The sequence below is a fragment of the Netta rufina genome (genome assembly GCF_964035555.1).
Source record: "Netta rufina genome assembly, chromosome: 1".
NCBI classification, from domain to species: Eukaryota; Metazoa; Chordata; class Aves; order Anseriformes; family Anatidae; genus Netta; species Netta rufina.
Genome location: NC_140123.1, coordinates 176,404,621 through 176,417,510, shown reverse-complemented (window position 1 = coordinate 176,417,510; position 12,890 = coordinate 176,404,621). Strand labels below are relative to the sequence as shown.

Sequence of the window (12,890 nt, the reverse complement as noted above, 5' to 3'; positions counted from 1 at the left end):
GAACCATTATTACAATTTCATATTCTATGCTAATTAAACAATGAGTTGTAGTTATTTTGGTTCTACGTGATAAAAGAAAAACACCTTCACTTCATTCTTTCTTGTGTTGGTATATTGATGCATTGCTGAGTTATAATTATGCCAGTTAAGTATCATGGGAAAAGCAGTGGAATTAGTAGATCATAATTCTAGTTAAGTACAGATCTGCTGTATTTACAAGGCATCATCTTTTGTTTCATTTTTGTGTTTTATTTATTCTTCAGCCTCTCCAGAGTGGGTAGAACATATCAATGACACAGAGAAGGATATAGGCAGTGACCTCTACTGGCCTTGTGTAGCTACAGGCAAGCCTATTCCAACAATTAGATGGTTGAAGAACGGTGCCTCGGTAAGTATACTGCCATAGGTAATGCAGGATTGATTGGCTAGCTGATGGAAATGATTTTTTGAAGCATGCATTATTAAGGACTAAAAGAAATTGAATTATAATGATACAAATTTCTGCTGCTTCCATATGCATTAAGAATTGAAATCTATTTTTGAAAGTTTTATGTCAGTCTTCTCATCAGTTTTGAAATGCATCTTTTCTCACTATTTAGTATTCAGCTCTGAATTCTGACCTTGTCTTTTGACCACATATTTGGGGGGGAAGGGAGAGGTGTGTTTTCCTTTTTTCTCTAGTCCTTTATAAATAAATGCTATTTTCTTCTCTCTAGATGAAAAATGTCATCAGCTTCTCTCTAAAAATAATCTTTTTACCATATTAAACATAAATGCATATTTAAAAAATGTAAGATGGAATGGAGTCAGTGCAGACAAGGAGATAGAATGATTTTACAACGATCAGTGGTATTCCTATATCATGCGCTTTTACACATTTTTTCTAGTCACAGAACATTGCAAAATTCCATTCTTTTAGGTGATATGAAGTGTAAGTGAGTACTGTTTGATAATTTCAGTTTATTGCTCTAGATTTTTTTTTAACAAAGTAGATTTTCAGTCCAGGCATTTCAATATGTGTTTAATATCCCTTGCTGATACTGTGAGATGAGCTACTAAACAACACAGTAGAAGATTGCATCCATTGAGCTGTGGTGACACTGGCCTTGGTATGCAAACAAAAGAAGAAAATGAGGCAGAGTTTCTTTGGCTGTATATTGTAAGAAAAAAAATATGAGGTTGGAGGAAAAATAAGGATGTCACCATCTGCCATATGGAGATGGCCTAAACCAGAAAAAAACTATGCTTCTGCAGTTATTACAAACAAGTAATTTAACAAGCAAATTACTTGACACTACATTTGAGTTTCACTGACAAAATCTACATACTGGATTGCAGAAATCAACGTGTAATTCTCCAGTAATATACCAGAAGATTATGCTGTTCCATTTCAAAATGGAAAATAACAAAAATATTTAAATTACATTGAGAAAATAGCTTGTTTCTGAATCATATATATTTAATTAGGTATTTCATTTAGCACAAAACAAATTTCTTGTAAAAAACCTGATCTCTATGTATTTAAATTAAACAGTATAAGAAATATGAGTCCTTTAATCTATTATTTTTTCAGATAAATGTTATTCCTTTCCACTACTCTATGCACTTCAAGTGATTCTTACACAAATTTAATGCATTTCAAAAGAATTTTCACAAGAAAAAGAATTTTTAACATGGTCTTCAAAAAGCAATTGACATCTATTTATAATGTACAAAATATCCCACCTCATTTTGAGCATTTTTATACACTTTTTTTTTTTAGAAATAGATCAAGTACTTTATTTTGGTTTACAAAATTTTCTTTTTATATAAAAATAGAGTAACATAGAATGATTTATATGGTCTCCTAGAAGAATATTTGGAAGAAGTCCTGTCTATTTAGGACTTGCTCTGACCTCTTACTGTTGTAAAAAAATATACATTCATCATAACATTCTGAACACTGGCCATGGTGAAACAAGACTTATGTGTATAAAACATTTAATTTCTAGTTTCTTATTTCTGTATCAGTAGTGTTTGAATTGGTTTGGTAACAAAGGACTGACGAACAGATATGTCCACCTAGTGCCACTTAGCTATGATTTTTCCAGAAAAATAATGACACTGATTCTTTCTTTCTTTAGAATTAAGAAGGTGAATGTACACAAAGATGGAAATGTACAGGGATGGAAATGTAGCAAGGATAAAAAGAAAGTCTCATCAGTGCCTTAATGTTATGTGAGGGACTCTCTTCTGAACGCAGTCACTGAAAAAAAAGTAAAGAAATGGGAATAGGTGTGAATTTTTCAGTATATGTTGTATATATGAATATCTTGTTGTTTTATTGATTCTGTGTTTTAGTTCCGGAAAGGTGAACTAAGAATTCAAAGTCTGACCTTTGAAGATGCTGGCATGTATCAGTGTATAGCAGAAAACACACATGGAATTATTTATGCAAATGCTGAACTGAAGATTGTGGGTCAGTGAGATTATTTGCTCTATATACTACTTCAGATTTGAGTCTTATTTGCAGGAATTGCTTGGTAACAAATTACTGTGAGGATGAGGGGAAAGAACACTCACTGAAAAAAAAAAAACCTGTTGTTAAAACTAGTAAATTTTTAATATGAGCAATCAAGATACTAATTTATGGAAATTGTTTATTACTGTATTTTTTTTCTGATATTTGCTTGCTGCTATTACCACACATAGGAAATGATAGTGCAGAAATTATATGAAGTGCATAGAGTCACTGTCAAGCTTGCAAAACATATTGAATAGTGTTTTCTTTTTTGCTCACCTACACTCACTCCACTGTTGGGCAAAATTTGCTTTTTTAGGAGCTGTGTTTTCAGGCATCAGGCCTTTGAAAATCTTCCTCTTCACTCTTCCCTTTGCTTTTGCCTTCTATAGCCCATTAAGATCAGTTGCAATATTTGTGTGTGACATAGCTGTCCCATTTGAAGGCTGGATATAGTTATTAATCCATTGAATTTTCCAAATCACTTTCAGATTCAGAGTGCACAGGCTTAAAATAATTTCTGACCTTTTCACTGATGACATTACAGCAGATGCACTGGCTATTTGACGTGGCTTCCATAGAAGATTTCCTTGTAGTAGTTACCCTGTGTTCTTTCCATCTCAAACTCACATCCAGACTCTCCCAAGAGCTATATTTGACCTCCCCAACCCATTTCACAGTACTTCATCCTTTACTGTTTCTCCATAGTGATTTACTCACTGCCAGCCTGGATTACCCAGAAATGAGCACTTTTTGCATGAGCGTTTTCACATCATTGTTGGTAAGATGTGGATGTTTAAGCAGACTTCTCTGTACTTCTATAGTTAACTAAAAGCCATATTTCCCCAAGCTGTGCACATATTTGCTGGCATGGTTAATAGTAATGGTACACTGAAATACACAGTAATTAAAAGTATTTCTTTCTCATATTTAGTTATAAATAAAGGAAAAAATAGTAAGCAAAAGTCTGACATCAGGTACATAAGTGTGATGCTTGCTACAGTCATCTCTAATTACAGTTGTACATCTCAGGAAGCACTTAAAGATAGCTGGCCAAACAGAAAACTAGAAAGAGAGAGAAGGGAGTAACCTTAAAGTTGCTAGATAAGAGTTTAAAACCACCAAAAAGTAAAACAACATACAATTTGAAGGTGTAATTGACTGAGCAACTTCTTACAGAAGTTGGGCTCTTGGAATCTAAATTTTATTAGGACTGATCAAAAGGCCTTTGAAAAGGAATAACTTTCTATTGATTTCAGTGGGCTTTGATCTTCTTAGAGTAAACTTAGATGGAAGTTTAGAAATGAACAAAAGGAAACTTCTGCTGTAACACAGTATATAACTACACAATGATCTTCGCTGTTTCTTTTAGATCACCATCTGCTTCTCACCACATCTTCGTATCATTAATATTTTTCTCACTGTTCTGAATAATGTACATTTGTATACAATTCAATATTTTGATATTTTTTTTTTTAATGTTGCAAACAAATTGTGTTCTTCAGAAAAGTCACTATAAGCAGTACTTGTGTTAATTTTTGCTTTCAGCTTCACCTCCTACTTTTGAACTGAACCCTATGAAGAAGAAAATCCTAGCAGCTAAAGGGGGGCGTGTAATCATTGAATGCAAACCTAAAGCTGCTCCTAAGCCAAAATTCTCCTGGAGCAAAGGAACTGAATTGCTTGTAAATGGGAGCCGGTTAGTATTGACTGTTAATGGGCACTATGAATCTTAAAATTGTTGTGTTATGTTTCTATTTAACATGCAGGCTAGTCCTCATTTTTGAAGAGTTCATGGGCAGGAGAATGTGTAATTTCAGGAAAATGATATGCCAAAATGTTACTAACAGCGTGGATCCGTAGAGCTAGCAGAGTGTGCAGCTTTAGCCAGTCTGCTTGGTGTTGTTCACATTTCAAAATTGAATTGTATTACAAAAATGTAAGAAAAATATTTAAGTACTTACTAGTAAATAGAAGTATACTCTCTTGCTCCAGCAATGTGAGGCATCTAATCATGCCACAATCTATTTAAATATTTTTGGATTATAGGGGTGTTTATAAATGCTGTTAGGGATTTATAAACTGCTGTTAGGGATGAGCTTCCAAGAGATGAGTGTGGTGTCTTTTAACTTACTACAATTCCAACTGAAATTATTTCTTTCTGATCTAAATGCTTTATTTCCCTTGCTGTAATTTGAAAACTTTCAATAGCATACGCATCTGGGATGATGGGAGCCTGGAGATAATCAATATCACAAAGCTGGATGAAGGTCGCTACACCTGTTTTGCAGAAAATAACCGAGGAAAAGCTAATAGCACTGGTGTTCTAGAAATGACAGGTAAGCCTCTAAATTGCATTAGTTTGCTTCAGGTTTGCTTCCCACAATTAAAAAACACTATTTTTTGTCCCAGCATTGCAGTACTTTTGCAAGCCACTTCATATCTTTTATTTCTAATTTAGTTGCTCTTTTAAAAATGTATTGCACCTTTTAAAATGTATTGCACAGTAGAAACTGGTTACACGTGCACCATTTCAGAAATTGCATCTCAGTTTTCAGGGCTTATTAAATCCAGTCTGTTAAATTAACACATTCTGATGCACTCATTCAACTTGGTAGCTTAGCTCAAGCACAAATGTAGGATCATGACTGGAAGAGAGAAATGGGACTCATATTGACCATCTTTAATTTCTTTTTTTTTTTTTTTTCCTCTGGTGAGGTAAACAAGACTGAAAGAGCATTTCAGTTAAATAAACATGCATTACATTTGTGAGGTAGAAGTGTATAGCCATATAGTTGCATTACTAAATTCCTTTCCCTTACAGATATTAGTATTTACTGGCTGAATACTGATTGAATATCCACAACAGTGTATTTTAAATCTGATGTCAAGTAATAAGTAGCTGTAGAATTAAGAAAGAAAATATGACATTCATGAACAGTTATGTCTACCAAGTCTTACTGGTTGTAGAAATGTAATTTATTAAATACATTTTTTAATGTCTGTTCCAGAAGTCATACTGGATCTGGCAGCTCAATAACACAACACTGATGTACTAATGTAAGAATTAATCTGTATCATCAGATCTGTATCATCAAAAGCATTTTTACAGCTGATTTATTGTACTATGAGGAAGTTAGATCCAGTTGTAGGCTGGTCACTAGTGGTGTTCCCCCATTATTGGGGCCAGTTCTCTTCCATATCTTTATCAATGATCTGGATGAGGGGATCAAGTGCACTCTCAGTAAGTTCTCAGATGGCACCAAGTTAGGTGTGTTCATCTGCTCCAGGGTAGGAAGGCTTTGCAGAGGGATCTGTATAGGCTGGACCGATGGGCTGAAGCCAACTGTATGAGGTTCAATAAGGCAAAGTGCTGGGTCCTGAGCTTGGGGCACAACAACCCCAAGCAATGCTACAGGCTGGGGGATGAGTGGCTGAAAAGCTGCCCGGTGGAAAGGGATGCAGAGGTACTGGTTGAATATGAGCCAGCCGTGTGCTCAGATGGCCAAGAAGGCCAACAGCATCCTGGCTTGTGTCAGAAACGGTGTGGCCAGCAGGATTACGGAAATGATTGTCCCTCTGTGCTCAGCTCTAGTGAGGCTGTACCTAAAGTACTGTGTTCAGTTTTGGGCCCCTCACTACAGGAAGGACATCTTTGGAGTGTGTCCAAAGAATGGCAGTAAACCTGCTGAAGGATCTGGAACCCAGGTCTGTTAAGGAGTGGCTGAGGGAGCTGGGGTTTTTTACCATAGAGAAAAGGTGTCTCAGGGGAAACCTTATCAGTCTCTACAATTACCTTACAGGAGGCTATAGTGAGGTGGGAATTGGGCTTTTCTCCCAAGCTCCAAGTGATAAGACAAGGGGAAATGGCCTCAGGTTGTGCTAGGGGAGGTTTAGGTTGGATATTAGGAAAAAATTATTCACTGAAAGGGTTGTGGAGCATTAGAACAGGCTGCCCTGGGAAGTGATTGAGTCACCATCCCTGGAGGTATTTAAAAGATGAGCAGATGCGGTGCTTAGGGACATGGGTTAGTGGTGGACTTGGCAGTGCTAGGTTAACTGTTGGACATGATAAACTTAGAAGTCTTTTCCAACCTGTGATTCTATGCTGTTGTAAGTCTTTATTTTGATTAATCAGATCTTTTCAATGTTTGCAGTTACTTTTGATCATCTTCTGCAATTTTACATGTCCTAATATTACCCTCAGCCATTTAATTATCTTGAAAGGTTATGTAAATAACCTTTATAATCCAGTCATACCTTCTAAAATCAAGATGAACATTTGCATAGTAAATCTGCACAGTGAAACAATTAAACCATAGCTTTATTAACTCTATAAAATAGGTATAAAAAAAGTTCTCAATTTTGGAGTATTCTGCTCTGATTCATCTAAATACGGATACCAAAGGACTAAGATGCCTCTCTTATGTGACAGCAGAAACAGAATATTCAGATGATGTATTTCAAAATTATTTTCACTTTGTGGACAATGATGAGTGTTGACTAAGAATGCTTTGAAAATGGCATTTCCAAACACTTTGTGTGGCTCATAAAACTTTTCAGATATTGGTTATGACTACAAGAAATATAAAAGTTAAACTGAAGTTGATAGGCACTGTAAAGTCTGATGGCCTTTCCCACATGCTATTTTTACATTGCTTCTGGACCACTTTTTCAGCAACTTCTTAGACTGGTAGTTCTTTATGTAAACATTTAGTAACTCACTAATAGTAGAACCAAACACTGAATGTAGAAGCATAATATTAGAGTTCATCAGTTATCCTAAAGCGTGTCTATAGTAAGGGTTTTAGAGATAAATATTAACAGCTGTCTCCAAGCACTGAGATACTCCATTCTGAGATACTGAGTAGGTGTGCCATACTCATAGTCTCAGGATTAGGCACTTTTTGGATTCGTAGAGAAGGATCTGGATAAAAGTTTCTCTCCCAGACAGTGTGACAAGAAATGTTAAGTTTATTAGAGATACTTTGCAGTTACACGTATAATAGGGTGTAGTGTGTCCTTTGGAGCACAATGAAACCTGGATCTTGACTCGTGGCAATAGCTCTTATGACTATCGTCTTCCAGGATTTGGTACCCACTCTTATAGTTGTGAGAAGTTATTATATGCCGTGGTGTGAGGAGCAAATATTCAGTGGCTTTTTGTTTCATGATTGTATCTGAGAGAAAAGAAACAAGTATCACAAGTATCCAGTGAGTTTCTTCCATGATTCTGTCACTGATTTGCCATAAATTTGATGCGTGTACCAAGATCTCTAGCAAGCATTTAACTCTCTGCCTTTTTCTGTTTCTGTAATGATAAGAGGCATTGCTGAGGGGTGTACAGCTTTCTTCCTTTTCTTGTATTTATTTTCTTTCCACGTGTAGTTATATGTATAGTTTGTTATACATCCCTTATATTGTTTCTCAGCAGAGAAATTAAGATCTCAGTTCCTGCAAAACTGTAATGGAAATTTGATTCAGCCTGACAACTGAGTAGAATTTTCTGTTTGTGAAAGAGACAGGTTTTTAAACGTAAGAAATACTATAATTAAAACAAGAAATACACAAATACAACACAGGTCACTAAAGATTCTTAACATGTCTTCTCTCTACCTGGGATATAGTGAAAGAATAAAAATAGCTTTGAATAGTTAGTAATATGATTCAGAGACAGAACCATAACCATTTTCAAAGGACAGCTAAATACAAGTTAGGCATTTCAGTTGTTGAAGTTTTCCTTTGTTCTGTTTAATTTGGTTCTTTCAAATGTAGCTGCGTGAATAACATGTAAACTAGAATAGAGGGCGTGGTTTCATGCATAATCAGTTACAGAGCTGAGCTTATATTTGCATAAACTCTTACTGGAATTTTCCATGTGTGCTGTTAACTTCACAGAAGCTACAAGGATTACTTTAGCGCCGCTGAATGTTGATGTCACCGTTGGAGAGAATGCTACCATGCAATGCATTGCATCCCATGATCCCACATTAGACCTGACATTTATTTGGTCTCTAAATGGCTTTGTAATAGATTTTGAGAAAGAACACGAGCATTATGAAAGGAATGTTATGGTAAGATACTACAGATCTTTATTTAATATGTGAAATACTAGTTTTCTTTATCACAAATTGTCCTTTGTGTTTTACTTTTTCAATTGTGGTGGTTCAAGTCTGTGTAAATACAGTAGAATAAAAACATAATATAAAATTACTTTAGACACCATACAGACATGTAGACACTTGCAGGTAGATACCTGAATTCAGATATCTAAATCGATGTAAGTATTTTGATATTTCAGTTAAATCCCACTCTGATGAAGAGTGAATACAACTAGTAAGTAGGTAGTTTGATAGTAAACAGGGTGCAGATTATCTTGGAAAAGCATGCATATACATTCACTTTAACTTGCCCATGTTTTTCTCATCAACATTTCTGGAATTTGGCACAAGACTGGGCCAGATGGTGGGTAGGAGTCAAACAGTCTGTAAACACTGAGCAAGAAGAGTTTGTGTGAAGTCTAAACAAGTTAATACAAAGACACTTATTTTGGCACATAGAAAGAGGAATTATAGACCTTTTGTGTTTGCGTGTATGGTTATCTCTTTACAGTCTTCTGTCAGGCTTATTCAAAATTAATACCTTAAGCCGAAATCCTTTCTGGCTGTGTCTAATGATAATTTATGTAATATTCAACCACAACCTCAGAGTGTGTGTATATTTATTCTGTTGTTCTGAGTTTAAATGATGTAAAAATACTCAAATTTAGATAGAGATTCTGTTCATGCTCCCAAGAGAAACTTGTGTGTGGAGAGAAAAGGTTGCTAACAGTGCCTGTGAAGTCAAGAACTCCAGGGCTTGGGGTCAGTTTCAACTGTCTTCAAACTTATCTGCCTTCTAACAGTAGCTCCTACAGAGTCTTTGCCCTAAACCACCAACATTATTTAATTTTCCATTGACCAAGGGATTATTTTTTCTGATGTTATTTTTGAATATCTGTTTATCTCGAAGTGAGAAGATATTTCAAGCATAGCTATTTTAGTCTGATTTGGAACAAACCAGTCCTTCAAAGGCCCAGAGCTTACTTAGCCTGCTCATTTGCTGAGTTGTAAGCACCCCTAAGAAGTCACCATGCTCTCTTTCAGTAAGAGAATGTCTTTGTCCAAAAAGACCGTAGAACTATACGATGGTCGGCTAGAAAACATTGAAACCCAAAGACATAAATCTCTTTCTGAAATAAAGCTTCTGAAAGTCTATGTCCAAACTCAGTAGCAGAGTACTAAGGAATTAGAAAAGTGTTATCTTATGTTCTGCTTATGTTATGTTTATATCTACAAACTATGTAGATTTACACTAATACTCCAGCATCATCCAAAAAAATTGCTGCATGTGGCTGTTAGGCCACACTTTTGATGTCTTTATTTCCACATAGGTACTGATCAGTACATAGCAGTACCTTGGAGAAGCTTGAATCACCTCCTAACAACATTAATTTTTCCCCAGATAAATACCAGAATGAGTCTGCGTGTTGGTCAAAATAAAAGCTTAAAGAATAAAGCTTCTATTGAACGTATTCTGTGTAAAAGGAATCCTTGTAAAAAGAACTGTTCCTCATTTCGTACATTCTCTTTTAGTTGCTTGTTTTTAACCACTTGACAGAAGTCATACAAAGAAGTTGTGTTACATTAAACAGCAAATCTGACTAAAAGAGTAGATGAAACAATGATTTTGGTGCAGAAGAAAGGTGAAACTGCCTTTACCAAGGACTTTGTAATTTAAAGCCTGAACTTTCTCCATCCATTTTTCATGCATTGAAGAAAAGTTCTTATATCATGGACATTCACCTCTGAGTTGTCCTTTTAACAATGAAAATAGAAGGAAATACATATATATATATTTAGGAATTTTATTCTGAAATTTAATCACAATTTTAGGACACTTTCTACCAAAACATGTCTACAGAATGAGTCTGGGGCCAAATACAGGCTTCAGCAAGTGTGTAGGGCATAAATCTCTCTGAAGTTTGACTTAGTATTTAGGTTTCCAGCCAGCTGCTTCATCTTTCAGAGATAGCTGGTGGTCCTTCATCTTCTGATCCCAAATTCTTCCCAACTCTGCAATGTTTTAGCTGATTTACTGAAGTAATTGATTTTAAAAACCAAATTAACCTGTCTGGAGACAGAGAGAGAGGTGTTTCACTTCATGTAGGTGATGAATCTTGTGCTAGATGTAACTTGGCTCTTTGAATAGATTATGGAGATGCTTAATCCATAGTATGCAGAAGTAGCTGAGGCGTGACTAACTATTAATTCATTTAGACTATTAAAGTTAAGTAGCTTAGAACCAAACATCAATTAATTTGTCAGAGTGTAACGTTTTTTCCTGAGGGATGATTCTTAGTTTGTTATGTTCCTTTTGCACTTGATCAATACAGGTATAAGTAATTGAAGCTGGAGAAGATTGTTGGTTTGTATTTCTGAGCCTTATTTTTGCTTTCAAATGCAAAGTAAGTGCAGATCATTTCTATTGCTCTTCCACAAGCAACTCGTTCTTCATCACTGAGGACAGAGGGAGCACTAGGATTGCATTCCAAGTCTGTAGCTGAGATTTGTAGTTATTTCAGGATTCAGCACTTAATATAAGATAATTTTTTAAAATGTAAGGGATTAAATATAAATGTTTATATAGGGTGTAATTGAAAGAAATATGTACTTTCAACATTTCCGTTTCATTTGTTATCATTTTCTTACATAAAGGTGTTATGTCCCCTCTCTCCCCCTTTTTAATATGAGTAAAGGGATTTTCTCCTGCCTACTGCTTGCATCTCTTTTGCAATTCTCATCTGAAGTCACTAGGTGGCAGGTTTGCTCAGGCTTTCTCGGATGCAAAGGCATGAGCTGTTGCGTGTGCAGCAGCCCTAACTCCCATACTGCCACGTAACTCTTCACAAACATAAAAAAATATATATTCCATCATGAATATTGCAATTACTGGCCATATGATGCATGCCCTCTGCTATAATTTCCTGTTGTTGAAGGATCCTACTTTATCTTTCTGATAATATCACTATTAATTTGTGTTGACAATGCAGATCAACATGTGGAAGCTTGATACAGCCACAATATTTCAATTCTGAACATAATATTAACATTGTTGTCACATACATATAATTGAATGCTAATGAAATTCATGTAAATACCTGCATACGTCTCTTTTTCTTTAAATGGAAGCATTAGTAACTTCATCATTTGCTAAAGGCAAAGCTAATTTGCATTACATTAGTACTAAAACTCATTTATCAAAACAACGTTTGTCAGTACTGTTTTGATTTCACATGACCAAGTATGACAGTGATATTTAGAAGGACAATATACATACTATTTGGTTAACTTTCGAAGTGTTAAATGGAGTCTACAAAATCTTACTATTAAATTTCTTTTGGTCATTTGTTATTTATGGATCTCGATTTTGTCATGTATATTTAAAGACTGAAAGGCTTACTTTTAATTCATATTTTAAATTACATACGCTATGCAAATAAATTTTGTTATTACTAAACATTCTCTTTTATATGTGAAAGTAAAGGTGTATAATTCTATTTTTAATGTATATTTGAAACACTATAGTTATTTTGTACAGATAGTCAGAAAGAGTAATTTGGCTGGTTCCAGTCAGAAATTTGACCCTTCCCTTCCCTTCCCTTCCCTTCCCTTCCCTTCCCTTCCCTTCCCTTCCCTTCCCTTCCCTTCCCTTCCCTTCCCTTCCCTTCCCTTCCCTTCCCTTCCCTTCCCTTCCCTTCCCTTCCCTTCCCTTCCCTTCCCTTCCCTTCCCTTCCCTTCCCTTCCCTTCCCTTCCCTTCCCTTCCCTTCCCTTCCCTTCCCTTCCCTTCCCTTCCCTTCCCTTCCCTTCCCTTCCCTTCCCTTCCCTTCCCTTCCCTTCCCTTCCCTTCCCTTCCCTTCCCTTCCCTTCCCTTCCCTTCCCTTCCCTTCTTGTTAGGCTGTTCCTAGGCCAAGAAAGGTGTCATTTGGGACATTGTGTAGCATTGCAACCAAGTAAGAAGATCTCCCAGAACGAGGAGCACTCTTTGAGATGGTGCTGACACACCCCATTGTCATGAGTGCTACTAAGCAGGAATTAAGATGTACTGAATCCATGCTGGCTCTGAAGTCAGGCCTTTGCATTGTGCTTTCCAGTGTTCACAGAGACATGACACAAAGGTGACAAAACACGTTTGGCACAGAACTTGCAGGACTTGTTGCTCAGGCTCTATTTGGCTTTGAAGTTATTTCTGAATCCAAGCTGTCTGTGCATAATTGTGCAGCAGTGTGGACTGAACATCACTGCATTCTCAAAAGCCTTTTTGTTTTGTTTTGTTTTGTTTTTAGTTCTA

General features: G+C 36.0%; 1 protein-coding gene across 1 annotated transcript in view; it reads left to right on the top strand.

Annotated features, from left to right (window-relative positions):
* CNTN1 (contactin 1) overlaps positions 1 to 12,890 on the top strand; it is a gene marked incomplete at both ends in the record, with an annotated part of 90,931 nt that overhangs the window by 26,798 nt on the left and 51,243 nt on the right. The window contains 5 exon segments of the mRNA XM_084306134.1: positions 264 to 388; positions 2,341 to 2,458; positions 4,049 to 4,199; positions 4,712 to 4,839; positions 8,399 to 8,574. Coding sequence (XP_084162260.1) covers positions 264 to 388; positions 2,341 to 2,458; positions 4,049 to 4,199; positions 4,712 to 4,839; positions 8,399 to 8,574 — 698 coding nt within the window.